We start from the raw sequence: 16,693 nt of genomic DNA on the forward strand, positions 1-16,693 counted from the left end.
TTCAGCCTTCCACGTGGCCCACACGTGCTGCAACTCGCCTACTCTGCCTTTCTATGGTATAGTCTCATGCTGCGCGGCTTTTCGTGCAACACTCTCTCCCATATGCGCCGATGGCTGCACCCTGTTATGTTTATGATTAAGTTCAAGTTCGGCACCACGAGCTATCTTGGGTGCGATACGAGGCGGTTGACAGGGGTGCTTAATTCCGTACTTTGCTCAAAGATTTCGACTCCATTTATAGCTGGTCCCTGATGAAACCGTGAAAGCCGGTGGCTGAAGTCTGTCAGCACTGTGTTTGTGCAAGGTCTGGAATATGGGTCTGACGATGACTACGGATAGGATCCGTGCTAAATTCATAGTTCTGAGAAGACTTCGTGGCACTAATTGCTTTTTTCTTGCTTTCCTTTCCAAGTTTGTTCTTTAAAGTCGGACTTTAAAAACGTTCATTTACCCACCTAGGTAACGCTATATGAATATCCATACTTGGCCATCACATACTCGACACGGGAACTATAGCTGTAGCTTTCCGTATTTAGGCATGCAGCTGATTATTTGTGGAAACATCCAGACTGTCATTCAATATGATTGGTTCTTCCTGATAGAATGCGACCTCGGAATATTCTCTTCGTGTTGCCCTCGTATTCAGCGCGATCTTTTCCGTATTCACAGACAAGACGACATTGAAATAGCCTACCCCGGTGGCCCGAAGCAGACATTGATCTCCACTCCATATTTGGGCGAATAACTTGGCATCAAAGAGGGGATAATGCACCTGGGTATCTGAAATTACAAATCCCCGACGCTCCCCTCTTGCCTAATGACGTCGCCTGAAGTCACGGCCAAATTGGGAGAATGCATAGAAGACAGCACATAATTGTGCATCATCTAGAATATCCCGAGTGCTCTTCCGATCTCGTTACTAGCTGGTTCGAATCAGCCTCACTTCAGCCGCTACATAGATGCGGTCCAATTGCTTGTACTGCCAATAAATCCCCGGTAGCTGCTTCTCCGGTGAATTGGTCCTATTCTAAACGCGGACGAGAAAAGGACAGCTGCAACAGTGACAACGCTAGATATCTGCACTGGTGATTAATCAGAGATCGCTAATGCTTGCGTAATAGCCCTCAGGTAGTACAAGACCAAGGATGACCCCATGATCACCGTGTTTCTAGCCCAGCTGAAGAAGACTCCAGGAACACTTCGGCTTCAATATTCACATGTCGGAAAGGACTTCAGCTGAGGATCCGTTTGTGACGAAAACGCATCACATGTTTACCTAATTCAGACGCTGCCTCAGGTAGCTGGAGGTTAGCTGGTCTCCCTTTTCCTTCGGACTAGAATCAATACCCGTGCCCAGATGGACATTATTAGGAGTAGCTCTGAAGTAACTATCCTCCTATTTTCACTCGCATATCTACTTGCTCGGCCTCATCCATCTTGCCCTCACGACGATATTGTGTCCCCGATGTCCCCGAGGCTATCAACAGCGCCAAGTGTTAATGGATGGACAGTTCTAAACATCTTCTCATACCCAGCTAGCACCCGCATATGAATCTACTCGGCCTTATCTAGCTTGCCTTAAAGGCTATGTGTTTCCAAGACGGCTGACAATGAGAAATGTTGGTTCCCACACTTTCTCTCTCCCAAGCTAGTGCCCGTATCAACATCTGTTCGGCCTGATCCATCTTGTCTTGAAAAATGTATAAAAGTCCGAGGTTAGTAACCGCTTGAAGGGTTGATAAATGGCTCGGTCCCCACACGTTCTCATTACAAGCTAGCACCTGCATAAACGTCTGTTCGGCCTCATACAGCCTGTCTTGAAAACAAGATAGAACTCCGAGGTTACTGGCGATGTTTATTGTGAGCATGCCTACATATGGCCTGGAGCGAGTGCTTTCTCTTTCCCGGTTAGAGCCCGCATTATCATCGGCTTGGCCTCATCTAACTCGCCTTGATCGCTGTATAAAAACCCGAGGTTGTCAAGGATCAAAGCAGTTAAGATTTTCTAGGGCCTCAAATCTGGAATAAAAACTTGAAATGGCAATTCGTCATACATGTTAGCCGTGGAAGGTGAAAGTACTTGACCTCATGTCCACCTGGGTATATAGCTAATACCTAGATAGAGAGGGAGACTGTACCTATGTACGAGATAGCTAATGTATATCTTATCCTTGCCTAGGATCTTGTTTTCAAAGAATCATTCGCCCTGGTTGATGCACGGTAATAGAACATTTCTAGAATTCTCGTTGGTAGGTAGTTCTTTTTCTTTGGTGGTAAGAATTTATGAAAAAAAACCTCACATTCTTGTGAGTATCAATGCTTGGAAAAACTCCGGCAAACAAAGAACCGCGACAATATCTAAGAACAATAAGAAAATTCCCAGTAGTGTAGGCTGCCAAAAAATGAAATGACGTTTGTCGTCGTAGATGTATCATTCAAGTTTAAGTCACGTAACTGTCAAGTAGTTAGCACCAGTCGTATCATTTCTCCATAGATAGTGGACTTACCTCCAAGCATGCTCCTCCTCTCCATACTGGATGTTTTCCATCCAATTCTTCATCTGAAGAGCAATCTCACCAGCTTCCTCGGTCTCCTTCAAGCCACAATCTACCAGCTTACCACGGTAGCTGATGGTCCGCACAGGGCTGACGATGGCTGCAGTGCCAGCACCGAAGACCTCGATCATACGGCCTTCCTCAGAGGCCTTCGCCACATCAGCCATACGAATCTTGCGCTCCGAGATCTTCCAACCCTGGGGGGCCAATCTCTCCCGGGCGAGGGCAAGAACAGAGTCTCTTGTGACACCTTCCAGAATAGTACCATCGAGAGGAGCAGTGATCAGCTCCTTCTCGCCTGTTTCCTTATTCTTCAAAGCAATGAAAAGGTTCATGGTACCGACCTCGGTAACAAATTCCTCCTCGCCGAAGAGCCACAGGTTCTGCTGGAATCCACGGGAGGCAGCCTCGAGTTGGGGCACAATGCAAGGGGCGTAGTTGGCACCGAGCTTCTTGTCACCAACACCACCGGGCCAGGCACGAACAGCGTAGTCGGTGGCCTCCAGCGAGATAGCCTTGAAGCCAGTGGGGTAGTAGGGTCCCACAGGGCTAGCAATGACATACAGAAGAGCGGAGCCTGGGGGACCAACGCCAAGAGTCTTCTGGGTACCGATCATGGTGGGTCGTAAGTAGAGGGAGTAGCCGCGGGCACTATATCATTGTCAGAATAACTGCGATGTAATTGAAACAAAGTAGGGGCTACGGACTCAGGAATGAATCGGTCATCTAGCTTTACAAGTTCCGAAATCAATTTTGTCAGGGCCTCGCCGTCAAAAGTGGGCAATGCAATACGCGCAGATGACTTGTTCAAGCGCGCCATGTTCTTGTTCGGACGGAACAACCGAGTGCCTCCGTTCTTATCCTTGTAGGCCTTCATTCCCTCGAAACACTCAAAGGCATAGTGGAACACGCAGGTGGCGGGGTCCAGACTCAGGTTTTGATAGGGAGTGATCTTAGGTGCGTGCCAACCTTCATTGGCTGTCCATTCGATAGAGAGCATGTGGTCTATAGAAGAATTCTGTCAGTCACCGCGGGGATCTATCGGCCGGCGAAGATTTCCTACCGGTGAAGGTCTTTCCGAAAACCAGCTCCTTAGGAGGAGTGATAGTCTTCGGGGTCTGAGTCTTAGTCACGGTCAACTTGGAAGCGTCCAATTGGGCCAATTGAGCAGCGGTAGTAGCGCTGAAGCTCTTCTGCAACAATCGCGATGCGATGGTCTGCGACTGCAAGCGAGGCATTGCCGGGCTAGAGAGGGCCTTGCGGCGTATTAATTGCTGCAATGAATTCATGGCTGTCAAAATATCAGTCACTAGAGAGAGAGATTGTGAAGGAGAGAAACGTGGGCCAGCGGTTTGTAAGGGCTCGGATGACTCCGCGATATTTCGGCGGAGCTTTAGACCAACTCCGACACAAGCAGATAGTGGTTGCTTAGTTATCACCCTAAGATGAGTCAGGCTATGATCATGCTATAAAACCAATCATAATCATCAAATATGCAGAGACCCACATGCCGACTTCCAGTCGAGCGAACATGAGAGCGGGGAATCACCTGACATGGAGCTACTGGACAGCACGTGATCGCGATAGGAGCATTGTTATCGCGCGTTTGGGTGGAAACGCCAGTTTCGAGACTCAATTCAGGCCAGATTGATTATTCAATTGAATTTGTGTCACTTTTTATAACCCCGGGTCTGTGTTAATAATTGCGACAACATCGAAAACAATGTATCGTGGTTGCGCCCCCACGTTTCTCTGAATAATCGAAAATATAGTCCCCTTATTTCACCCGATCTATCTTATTCTTTCTACGAACAATAACCTTCAACATGTTTTCGTCTGCGCTGAAGTCATTCAGCTCCAATATATCCGCGAACTATCAGATTTCTCCTAACCCCACCGTATACTCGGGGCCCTGGAAAATCCACGATGCCAAAAAGAAGTCTACTGGAACAGCTGCATCGGTTTTTATCTTTGATCGCAAAACTCTCGAGCCACGATCAGGCTCATTTGGGGCCCGGTCTGCCGGTGCCTCTACAAAAAAGTTGCAAGATGATGTGCTCGAGCGTCTTAAGCGGGAAGCAAGCAACCTGGCGCGGTTGCGACACCCTTCCATCCTCCAAGTGCTGGAGCCGGTGGAGGACACTCGCGGTGGAGGTCTGATGTTTGTGACGGAGCACCTTACTGCGTCACTTTCTGGGTTACTGTTAGAGAAGAACGAGAAAGAAAGCTCGAGATCGCGATCATCAAACCGCCAGATGGTAGATGAAGCCGATGGGACTCGGGGAAAACGGGACTTGGAGATTGATGAACTGGAGATCCAGAAGGGTTTGCTACAGGTTGCAAAGGGTCTCGAGTTTCTTCACGAGTCTGCAGGCTTAGTGCATGGCAACTTGAACCCAGATGCTATTTATATCAATGCCAAATCGGATTGGAAAATATCGGGGCTTGGGTTTGCAGGGCCGCCTGACTCTTCTGAGGCCCGCTCGTCTCTCCCGACGTTGGCGGTCTCCGAGGCTCTTTACCAGGATCCAAGGCTTCCCAAATCTGTTCAGCTAAATATGGACTACACGTCTCCAGACTTTGCTTTAGACTCAAACGTGTCGTCGGCCGCTGATCTCTTCTCGTTGGGTGTGCTCATAGTTGCTCTTTATAACTCTCCGCATGCCTCCCCACTGCAGGCACATGGTAACCTATCGACCTACAAAAAGCTTCTTAGCACTCCATCCACAACTCCTTCTCAAGGAAACAATTTCCTTTGCTCCAAGCCCATCCCTCGCGAAGTTCTATCCCATGTCCTTCCCAGATTGATCACGAGAAGACCTGCCCAGCGTATGAATGCTAGGGAATTCCAAGAATCTCAGTACTTCGATAACGTTCTCGTATCGACGATTCGGTTTCTGGAGTCCTTACCAACAAAAACCCCTAGTGAAAAGTCCCAATTCATGCGCGGACTACAAAGAGTTCTTCCTGATTTTCCTGAATCTGTATTGGAACGGAAGTTATTGGGTGTCCTGCTTGATGAAATCAAAGATCGAGAGCTTTTGCCTTTGATACTGCAAAATGTGTTTGGAATTCTTCAACGGGTTCCTAATGGACGCCGTACGTTCCCTGAGCGGATCCTGCCCCCTTTGAAGGAGGTATTTGGTACCGCATCGAGCAAACCATCATCGCAAGAACGCGACTCCAAGAAGGACGCAGGTCTTATGGTAGTGCTTGATAATATGAAGCTCATTGCAGCCAATTGCTCTGGAATGGAGTTCAAGGATGGTAAGTTTTCCTTCTATACAACAAAGTAAGCAATTGCGTAGCTAATTCTGATTATAGACATCATGCCTTTCATTCGGCTCGGACTTGATTCGCCTACACATTCTTTGGTGGATGCCGCTATCAAATGTTTGCCTGTGATTCTTCCTGTTCTTGATTTTGCCACCGTCAAGAACGAGGTTTTTCCTCCCATTGCTAGCACTTTCAGTCGCACCAGCAGCCTGGCCATCAAAGTACGCAGCTTGGAAGCTTTCAGCGTGCTCTGTGGGGGTTCTGCAGATGATTCCGATGGACTGGATGATTTCACCGGTACTGTGCAACCTACTAAACAAGGGAAAACTTCTATCTTGGACAAATACACCATCCAAGAAAAGCTCATGCCTTCTCTCAAGGCTATCAAAACAAAAGAACCCTCGGTCATGATGGCAGCACTGAAGGTGTTTCGACAAGTTGGTAAGATTGCAGACACAGAGTTCGTTGCCCTGGAAGTGCTACCAATCCTTTGGAGCTTCAGTCTTGGTCCTCTTTTGAACCTCAAGCAGTTCAATGAATTTATGGCCTTGATCAAATCACTGTCCGCCAAGATTGAAAAGGAACAAGCAAGAAAATTGCAAGAACTCTCCACTAGTGGTGATTCTAGTGGTTTCCGCAGTGGCAATACTTTCTCACACTCCGCTACGGACCTCAATTCCCCGGGTACAGACGATGGGAAAAACAACTTTGAACGTTTGGTTCTTGGCAAGAAGACCAGTGGGCCATCAAGCGGCAATGATACTGATCTCTGGGGTATGGAGCCGGAATCTGCTACCTCTAAACGACCAAACTTGTCCCCTGCGCTTTCCTGGTCTGCGAATAATGGCGAAGTGCAATCTGGAGTCTCTAACCAGCTTGCTTTCCGTTCTATCACACCAGACCAAAAGCTCAATTCCTTCCCATCTCTTCAACCCACCCGGCAAACATCACCGACCCCGTCATTCCCAACCATGCAACCAATGCAACCAATGCAGCCTATGCAGCCCATACAGCCCATGCAACCAACACAACATATGCAGTCTACGCCTATGCAATCTATGCAACCCATACAGCCGACATCATCGATTTGGAATGTCCAGCCTCAGGGAAACAAGCAAGGATCATCTATGGCTTCTTTGTCTAGTATTTCAGCTATGAACACCATGTCCAGACCATCATCTCAACAAACCTCCAACTTTTCTGCATTCTCGATTCCACCTCCTCCCGGAGGTTTGGCTGCCAGCAATACCATGAGATCTCCGGTCAGCATGAACACAATACCAAGTGCATTTACTACACCAAGCGCATTTACAGCCCAGTCACAATCTCAACCGCCGGGATCGCAGAAGAAAGGACTTGACAAGTTTGAGAGCTTGTTGTAATTCAATCTTTATACCGCGATTTCCCTCTGTGTGATTATGGTGTTTCAAACTATTAACTTGCAATAAAACATCCCAAAATATATAACTCAAGTCCTTCATACGATACCATCTATAAACAAAAATATTAAAAAAATTAAAAAAATTAAAAACAGCTTGGGATGCTCTAAGATACAGTCTGTCCCGAAACTGGTGCAACCACCTACACTCTTTCAATGATTTTCTAGACCCACTGCCAAGTAACACTAGTCTATATTGGGAGTTTTTCCAAGATATCCTGTTAGTTATACGTGTACCAAGCCTTACATTAATTACATGTTACTTTCAAGAATACAATTAAAAATATTTTATATCTCAAGTACACCCGCCCCCTTCCCCTAACCACGAAAAAGTCTCTTATAAATTTATATCTTGAACTATTTATTAGTCAAATAAACCAAGATGGCGCTCAACTTAGCGCCCTTAAATCATGAGCTTATATAACATGGTCTCTAGTGGGGAGCTATCCGTATCGTAGATGATGTACATAGACAATCCAGTTTCGTCAACCAATGACGGTTGGACGGTCAAATTCTCATTTGACAGGTCTATTGTAGCACGTGACCCACGACCTCTGTCAAATGGAGGTCGACTACCAAGGAATAGTGGATTCTAGTGGGCAAATGAGAACGCAGTATGCGTACCAAAGAGTGTATGTGTATAGATTGTAGAATGGAGGAATCCCATTGTGGGATTCCAATGCTGACTAAAATAGACTAACTATAAATGGAATCGGGCCTTTGACAACCTCTGATAACTTTCAGAATAGATGGGGACTCGACAATAACTGAATTGAACGAATCAGAGATAGGTATGTGTGTGTGTGTGTGTGTGTGTGTATGTGTATGTGTGTGTGTGTAATTTACTACTGAGGATATATTCCTGGATAGACATGGTCATTGGGTCAGGAAATTTACCCAATCCAAAAATGGGTTCAAATATTCAATCTTGACCCAACCCATTTACCCATTTTTTAAAGTTTAAGCCACATCTTGTCGGATCTAAACCTAATTAGGCAATGATCTATAAGAATGGAAAATGGGTTGGGTAAGGCATAGCTAGTTTTTGGGTTGAAAATTTCAAGCCAACCCAACCTGTCGGTTCACAGGGATCTCGATGCACTATTACTACTACGTTATACGTGTAATAAGTTATGCGATAATATGTGTGTTAATTCTAAGTTCCCGCGATGGAATCGGGTATGCCCCGATTCTACTAGTTTCATTCACTTCCCGAGTTCATTCACTACAGCAAACCAGATTCCATTGGTTCCAACACAACCTAATGACCATGTCTATTCCTGGAAGTAGCCATGATGGAGGGCAGTCTTGATATCACTAGCGATAATTCGAAAGTTCCGCAACGCCATTAGAGCTACCGCAGCGACAATGTTTGGCCCGCGCCGAAGGAAGGGACCTAGATCGATGCCCTATATAGAAGAAACAAAGTTATTTCATACCTGTTGATGTAACGCAGCGCAGTGTTAGAGGTAAGTCCCTAAGTATGTACGCACCGTTTATCGAGCTATTTACCGGCCCGGGGTGATACTTGGGTGGAAAATATCCGGTCAGATAGATATGGAACTTCTTCCGCGGTTTATTAAATCTATGTATGTATGTACGTTCTCGTTAAACACTAGCTGCTACTAACAGCAATTCGTTTCCGAACTTTGTATTATGGATACATATATCTACCTAGGCAAGCCTTGCAAAACCACTCGACAGATATGTATTCAAAATTCTCAAATCTGTAGATTTAAAGAGGTCTGGTGATGAACTAGCCAGTGACGTGGAAGCTTCAATGTTTCTCTCCACAGAATTCCAAAGCAGAACTTGAAGCAGCCCTGGAGGACAAGATGCTAGTGCGAAATATGTATAAGAATGATCCACGGGTATGATGAGATCCATCCATCCATGGATATGTTCATAAATCGATCTCAGGTCGGATCACGCCCGGTAAACGGACCTCGGGATGTTTTCGGGAAATATCATCTCAACCCGATTTCATCTAATCCCTTTTATTTTCCCTATTTAACATAGTCAAATACCTAGGTATAAATATGTGGTGTTTTCCTCGTGGATATTGCTTCTCGAACATCCCAAATACCTGGCTCCAAGTTTCCAATACCATCCTATACAACTAAAGATTTGCTTTCAAATTTAAACAGACAAAATGAAGTTGATAACCCTTTTTTCCTTCCTTTTTGCCTTTTGCAGTATAGCTGTTGCGACAGCCGAGAAACAAGGCCATCAACAGACAAAAAGTATTTCGGCCGAAAAAGCTTCTGCCAAGACAGTGACTCTGGAACTAGATTAGTATATCACGGCATCCTTGAACGATATGCATTCATCGCAAACGACACCCTTGAGCGATGTGCATTCGCGACAGTAATGTCCCGTCTTCACCGTCTCTTCTGTCTCGGACGAATGTTGACATTCGTCCAGGGCAGAGGGGCACCCATATACTATAAGTAGCTAGTTCTTTCATCAATGAAAAAGCAGACTTCACAACAACTGCAATATTCAACTAGTAGGAATCCACTACCAGATCGGTGGATTGTCTACGGTGTTGAGTAGCGGTTCGTTGGAGCTCACTGTTCTCAGTAACGAGCGACAATAGCCTTTACCTCACCAATTACCAACCCAGAAATTTCTATGAGCACAACTAGTCCTTATGATGCTGGTCTAGCCTTAAGAAGCCTGGAAAATCGAGCCCCATCTTGTTAGATGCTTATTACCTCGACTGTCGCTGCTACTCAAAGCGTTGGATTGTATGTTTTAGAGTTACTTTTCACTGATTTCTCGACTCTAAGACCACTATACTGATTAATTTACTTGGAATTTTAGTATTGTCGCTGTCTATGGGTCCACAAGCCTTGTAAAGAGAATATGCGCTTTATTATCGAACAGAGCCGAGACATGTAAGGAGATATGTAATATCATCCAATAAGGCTTCACCTTAATTTGGGGTCTGGGCAGATATGGCGCAAATGGTGCTGCGGTTGTTTCAGAGAACGCGCAAATCTTAAGCGACGTTGCCGGTACCGTCAAAAGACGTGACTTAAATGAGAATGGTAACTCACAGTCACAACTCAGTTCAGTACTTGCAGAGTATGGCTTGACCTTCAGCTCCATGGAGATTGTTTCATTCAATCAGAGTGGTCTCAAAACACGTAATTATGAGCCAGCCCTGATCTCTCAGATTGTTTTAACGGATCTGAAAAACGCAACCTCCCAGGCTCACGACGTTGCTATCTACTAATATGAAGACGGCACCGGCCAAATTCATCTACCTGGCTATGGTCAAACATTGGGCAGCTCGAGTAACTCTACTCTAGGCAAACGTTTTAATGGCGCGGGTTTTAAAATTGCATTCACATCAAGAACGACTGCGGAACCTTCTGCCGCTGACGAATCGAGAATATCATAAGGCCTTGCATCGAGCTGGGGTTATGAGGCGGATAATAGTGGCATCGATAATCTCATCGGATTCGTCAAAACCAATAATGCCGCAAATTTCTACTGGCGCATTATCCCGGAGCTTGAGGGTTTTGGGTTAAACTATGAGAATGTCAATATTTGCGGCGGAATGGCACAATATCTGGATGATTAATATGGAGGTTTCATACCCCCCTCTGTCCCTCTCGCTTAACTTTACCCTTAGGGTATCAAGAAGGCGGGGTGGACTTCAAGTAGAAGATGATGTGTTGATACAATTAGAGTTGTTATGACAGTCCGTTCTAATTGGACGGATGTCTAGACGGCTACTATTGGATCGATGCAGCTCCAAGTGGGGTAGTGGAGTCCTTTTAGTTCGATTTAGTTATAGTTACAAGTTATTGTTCCACTGATTAGTAGAATCTTTCATAGCACACCACGTTCATCAAATGAAAATTCGTATTTTCCGAAGGGATAGTCATGATACATAACCAGATTTGGAGGCCTATTTTCCCTTTCCTTTTTCCTTTGTTCGTTTGTCTGATTGATTTGCATTACCATAGAAAGTTCCAGTTGCCAATACAGTAATAAGACATGGTATTTTATACGGCCCTGTGATAAACAGTGTACGATATTGTATCGGTATTATTAGGGAATATTAATATTACGAGCCTACTCCTAATATAGACTAGTAGGTTTTGGTAGAGGGGTTCGAAATAGTAAAGGTGGTAGCACCAGTTTCGGGACATACTGTAATGCGGTAGCTGTACGGGAGTAGTTAAAAGCTTGGACCCGCGCGTCGATAGGTAATATGTCATAGCTACAGACCTTCGACCTTTCCATATGCACCCAATGCGTCGCTTGTTGCGCCCCTCGTTTACCCGAAGCTCCGTGCTACCTCAGCTCTTACCCCTCAACCGCTTTGCCTCTCACCGATTGTTTGCCCTCCATTACAGAAACTTCTCCTTTTCTCAATCCCGTCGAGCCACTATGGATGCCAACGCCAAACAGCATTATTTCGCAGATAACCCGCCCACTGTAGTGAGACTAGAAATCAAGTCTCACTTTGATACCCTTAAAGATGATAGCCTGCGCAAATACGCTCATTACATGAGCCGGTAAATCACCCCGCATGATGTGGCGTTGTCAACAAGCTAACAGGTCATAGGGCTGCTTTCGAAGGTACCCGTATCACCTTGCGCCAGGTCTCTCCCGAATCAGAAGCCATCTATGATCTTATCCTCGCCCTTCACGATTCCTGCGACGGTGACTGGAACGCCTTAGCCCAGAAAACCAAAGTGAGCGATGAAGACCTCCAGTTCTTCCTCGAATATGCCGCTCAGTTCTTGGGTAACTGCGGTAACTACAAAGGTTTTGGCGACTCGAAATTTATTCCTCGTCTGTCAGCCTCTAGCTTCGAGGCTTTGGCTTCTAGCACTCCAGAGACGAAGGCTGCTTTCCAGAAGGCAAGCAGCACTGGAGGTGGCATATATGAGACGAGCGAACAGTCCTTAATGCATCTCGGATACCCCACAGGTGGCCACATGACCACATACTACCCCGATTCGCCTTCTATCACCAAAGATGAAATTATCGCCATTGGAGACTTGATGGAGAAGAAGGGACTGGCACTGGAGAATACAAGACTGCGCAAGACTTCCTCGGGCGACTTTGAGCTCTTGATTGCCGGTGGGGTTACCAACCCTCCCGTGAAGGATCGTGATCTTGGAGAGACAACTAGCTTTGTGTTGGAGGGAGCTCTTAAGGGCAAGACTGTGCAGCTTGTCTTTGGGGATTATCAAGAAGAGATGTCCAAAATTGCTCACAGCATCAAGCAGGCTGGTCTTAACGCGGCCAATGATAACCAGAAGCGTATGTTGGATGCATACGCTCTGTCTTTTGGTTCAGGATCAATTGAAGCTTTCAAGGAAAGCCAGCGCATCTGGGTCAAGGATCAGAAGCCCGCCTTAGAGACTAACTTGGGGTTCGTCGAGACATACCGGGATCCCCACGGTGTGCGCGGAGAATGGGAAGGCTTTGTCTCTCTGGTGAGATCAAATTAACATGTTTCGTAGTGATTCTTTAAGCTAATCCTAATAGGTCAACCTGGAGCGGACACGTGCGTTCGGTGCTCTAGTCGATAGCGCCGAAAGCATGATCCCCAAGCTACCATGGGGCAAGGACTTTGAGAAGGACAAGTTTCTGAGCCCCGACTTTACATCTCTTGAAGTCTTGAGCTTTGCAGGTTCGGGTATCCCCGCGGGTATAAATCTCCCCAACTATGATGATATCCGCCAGAATTTGGGCTTCAAGAACGTGTCTTTGGGCAATGTTCTGAGTGCTAAGGCTCCCAATGAGGACATTCCATTCATTACCGAGAATGATCAAGAAGTTTACCGCCGTTGTCGCGACCCTGCCTTTGAGGTACAGGTCGGCATCCATGAGTTGCTTGGACATGGCACAGGCAAGCTGCTGCAGGAGACAGCACCCGGAGAATACAACTTTGATATTTCCAACCCACCCATAAGCCCGGTTACTAACAATCCTGTATCAACATGGTACAAACCCGGACAGACTTGGAGCTCTGTCTTCGGGGCCATTGCCTCTTCGTACGAAGAGTGCCGAGCCGAGTGTGTTGCCATGGTGCTGGGATGTGATTTTGAAATCTTGAAGATCTTCGGTTTTGGCAACGGTAAAGAGGACATGACAGGCGAGGCTGGTGATGTTCTCTTTGCAGCATACTTGCAAATGGCCCGTGCTGGTTTGGTTGCCCTGGAATTCTGGGATCCCAAGACTCAGAAATGGGGCCAGGCTCACATGCAGGCTCGGTACAGTATTCTGCGTACTTTCCTCAGTGCTGGTGATGACTTTGTGAAGCTATCCTACACCAAGGAGGACTTGTCCGATCTGGAGATCAACCTTGATCGATCCAAGATCTTGTCTCATGGCCGACCTGCTGTTGAAAAGTACCTGCAAAAGTTGCATGTGTACAAGAGCACTGCCGATATCGAGGCAGGTAAAGGACTGTATGATGATATCACATCAGTGGACTCATTCTTTGAATTTTTGCGGGAAGTCGTGTTGAAGAACAAAGTGCCTCGCAAGATCTTTGTGCAGGCCAACACCATCCTTGAAGGAGACAAGGTTACTCTTAAAGAGTATGAGGCTACTTTGGAAGGTGTCATTCAGAGCTACGTTGACCGTAAGGTCTAAGTGGGAAGTTGATGGCAATATCATACCTAGCACCGTAGTAAACATTGATATTTGTTTCCAGGGCTACGGCTTTAAATAGGACATCCCGAGTAGAACAAAACCTTGATTCACGCAACTGAGAATTTGAATCAAAATTTTCCTCGGCTTTTTTTTTTAATTATCAAGTTCAGCAGAAATACAAGTGGCGGCAAAAGTCCCATATAAATTAGCGTAGTTAGTCACTTGGGCGGACTTACCGCCACAGGTTGTTCAACACGGGGTTGTTCGATCAAGCGCCCGCTTATTCCTCTTTCCCCTCTCATAATTTGGAATATTAAATCAGCTCGCTAAGATTTCCCCTTTCAAGTGATTTTTCTCGAATATATCAGCCCTGTGAGAATCCTGCGGCTGTGAATTTCGAGTCCATTCCGCCTCCTGATCAACAATCGACAACCAAAACGAAGAGACCCCTCGGGACTCAAGTCTAGATTCCATCAGGTCAACCGCGTTGCAGCGATTGAATCTGATCTACTTGCACTATAATCGTGTCGGAAGAGACAGCCTCTCGAAGTTCAACCACGGCGCGACCGACTCACCAGACGGACTCCATCCTGGAGGACGACTACAACTACACCGCACCCCCGCCGCATCCACCTCAAGCATCCCACTCTAGCTCAGTCTTCGTTGGCCCGCCACCCTTTTCCTCGCTATTCCTTACCTCGGAGTCCAACCTTCCCAAGGTTTCTGAGTCCGGACCTGTTTCCCTTCCAGCTTTTGCGCCACCATCGCCCGAGGAGCTTCTCGACTCGGCCCCTTCGTCGTCCGTTGTCGCAGACACCAAGGCCTCCTTTTCGGAAGCAAAAGGTGAAGGTCAAGGAACTGGAAAGAATATCGACGACGGGGAACCACCGCCGCCGTATACCGAAGGCTACAGTCCCCTTCAGTCCTTTTCTTACGTGATGGCTGCGGCGGGAGGCGCTTCGAGTATTATAACCCAGGTCCAGCAGAATGGTGGACCTCCGGTCAATACTCTAGGAGGTATGAATTATTTATATGGCCAATAGGGGAGGTGATACAAGTTGCTAATGATATCGTTTACGTACAGATATCGGTGGGGATGAGAATGTCACTCTCGATCTTCGGTAAGAGCTCCTTTTTCATACTATAAATTGTTCTTACCCCGCTGATATTTTTAAAGGGGCACTCGATTTACCTTGTCACGAGACGAGCTACTGACATTGCCGGAATTTGTGCTGTTGTCACTATTTCCGAATGGCCTTCTTCCTGATGGGCATTTAGGTGGGTTCCACGAAGGCGATATCTACCCCGTTGATGTAAGCACGATGCTGTTTGTTGTTTATTTCATGCAAGAAGCTCACATAATCTAGTACGACCCGGCATCACTTCAGTATATGTTGGATTTCTTCCGCACCGTGGCTCAATCCATCCCCACGTCGCTCCCCTCGGAGTCGACATCGCCAGAGATTGATGACCCAATGCAAAATTCAACCCGCGATATGCTGCAGGATCGCGCAGGAATCATCGTCCTCAGAGAGGATCTTGACTTCTATGTAATCCCACCACGGCCAGATATTGGCCATGGAGAGATGCTCGAAGTCAAACGGGCAGCTGGCCGTGCCCTTTTGAAACAGGATGGTATCTTCTCAGGGCTGCGCAAAAGCGAGGAAGTCGGCTCAACCGAGCAACACTTGATTGAGATGCTGACTGCTGGGTGAGTTTCCTTTACTTTATGACTTGAAGATTGTCCCGCTAATCCATTGGCTAGTGGATTTGATCGCGAAGATCAATGGGGCCACCGTGCCCCCGAGCCAAACAAAGCAGTGATTTGCAGTCTTGCTTTGGCCAAGCTTCGTACTGATATCCGTGGAGACCTCTCGAATAACAATGCCGTTGGGATGGCACAAAAGCTTTTGCTCTTTTGGAGGAAGCCTGCTCGGCGGTGCTGGTGGGAGGGTGTTGACTTGGTCGACGTTGAGGGCGTCGAAGGTCAAGTCAAGGTCTGGATTCGACGAGTCTGGACACTGGAAATGGCAAGATTTTTCCACCCATTTGCCTACTGAAACAATGACTAACTTTCATTTTATAGAGTGTTATCGGACTCCGTTGATTAATTCGCGATTTTTTCTTCTCTGCATCTGTATCTATACCCAGATCCTTAGTTCTCTGTGATGTTTCTTTTTTCTTTGTCCACTAGTTGTTTGATTTCTTCTTCTTTCCCCGATTACGGGCTGGCGTATTTATTCGTTAGTGTCTACATTGTGTGTAACCAGACATTCAAAAACAGCGCCTTACAAGGACAGACAATGGACATAATAATCAAGCTTATCTCTTTTATTTCTCGCCTATCAAGAACTAACACCACTTAAAATTGTAACTCGATAAAATTCTCTAGTGTATACACTACACAGTCCATATGTCCGGGTATTCCTGGCTGTAGGATCTAATCATTTCTGTACAGTATTCACATTCTGCCATATTCCACCGCATTGATGCCTAAGGCATAAAACGATAACCCCACGTGACTGTGGAATGGGGCTTTGCTCAATTGGGGAAAACGCGCAGCGCAAAAGATCCGACTACAGTCAATTCAGGGAGCTATTCTTCTCCAATTTGCCATTTTTCGCTGATATTAGGCCTCTTAAAGCAGTCTAACATAAGGCTAGACCTTCCTGCATCGTGTACCCGTTTTTATTCAAGTATTATTCCATCGTCGCTGTCGATCACGATCAACGCGAACTTTTGCGATACTAATCCCCGCGAAGGGGCATTTATCTGTCGCGAGATAAATCGTTAA

At 46.4% G+C, this 16,693-nt stretch overlaps 5 protein-coding genes across 5 annotated transcripts; 4 read left to right on the top strand and 1 right to left on the bottom strand.

The window, feature by feature from the left end:
• Window positions 1-2,441: 2,441 nt before the first annotated feature.
• Window positions 2,442-3,793, bottom strand: N7495_000625 (branched-chain amino acid aminotransferase, cytosolic; the record flags this gene model as incomplete). Its single annotated transcript, XM_057203295.1, has 4 exons — window positions 2,442-2,454; window positions 2,508-3,206; window positions 3,263-3,560; window positions 3,619-3,793. The coding sequence occupies 4 exons, from the start codon at window positions 3,791-3,793 to the stop codon at window positions 2,442-2,444; spliced, it is 1,185 nt and encodes a 394-aa protein (XP_057067368.1).
• Window positions 3,794-4,381: 588 nt separating this feature from the next.
• Window positions 4,382-7,213, top strand: N7495_000626 (putative protein kinase Scy1; the record flags this gene model as incomplete). Its single annotated transcript, XM_057203296.1, has 2 exons — window positions 4,382-5,822; window positions 5,880-7,213. 2 exons carry the CDS (start codon window positions 4,382-4,384, stop codon window positions 7,211-7,213), a joined length of 2,775 nt encoding a protein of 924 aa, XP_057067369.1.
• Window positions 7,214-11,529: 4,316 nt separating this feature from the next.
• Window positions 11,530-13,899, top strand: N7495_000627 (dipeptidyl-peptidase III; the record flags this gene model as incomplete). Its single annotated transcript, XM_057203297.1, has 3 exons — window positions 11,530-11,804; window positions 11,855-12,734; window positions 12,787-13,899. 3 exons carry the CDS (start codon window positions 11,530-11,532, stop codon window positions 13,897-13,899), a joined length of 2,268 nt encoding a protein of 755 aa, XP_057067370.1.
• Window positions 13,900-14,837: 938 nt separating this feature from the next.
• N7495_000628 (uncharacterized protein) lies at window positions 14,838-15,266 on the top strand (the record flags this gene model as incomplete). Its single annotated transcript, XM_057203298.1, has 3 exons — window positions 14,838-14,916; window positions 14,984-15,020; window positions 15,077-15,266. The coding sequence occupies 3 exons, from the start codon at window positions 14,838-14,840 to the stop codon at window positions 15,264-15,266; spliced, it is 306 nt and encodes a 101-aa protein (XP_057067371.1).
• A 24-nt stretch (window positions 15,267-15,290) lies between these two features.
• Window positions 15,291-15,959, top strand: N7495_000629 (General stress response protein Whi2; the record flags this gene model as incomplete). Its single annotated transcript, XM_057203299.1, has 2 exons — window positions 15,291-15,610; window positions 15,665-15,959. The coding sequence occupies 2 exons, from the start codon at window positions 15,291-15,293 to the stop codon at window positions 15,957-15,959; spliced, it is 615 nt and encodes a 204-aa protein (XP_057067372.1).
• Between the last annotated feature and the right edge of the window lie 734 nt (window positions 15,960-16,693).

This window comes from Penicillium taxi (assembly GCF_028828555.1).
Source record: "Penicillium taxi strain IBT 34144 chromosome Unknown utg000001l_segment0_segment0, whole genome shotgun sequence".
Taxonomy (NCBI): domain Eukaryota; kingdom Fungi; phylum Ascomycota; class Eurotiomycetes; order Eurotiales; family Aspergillaceae; genus Penicillium; species Penicillium taxi.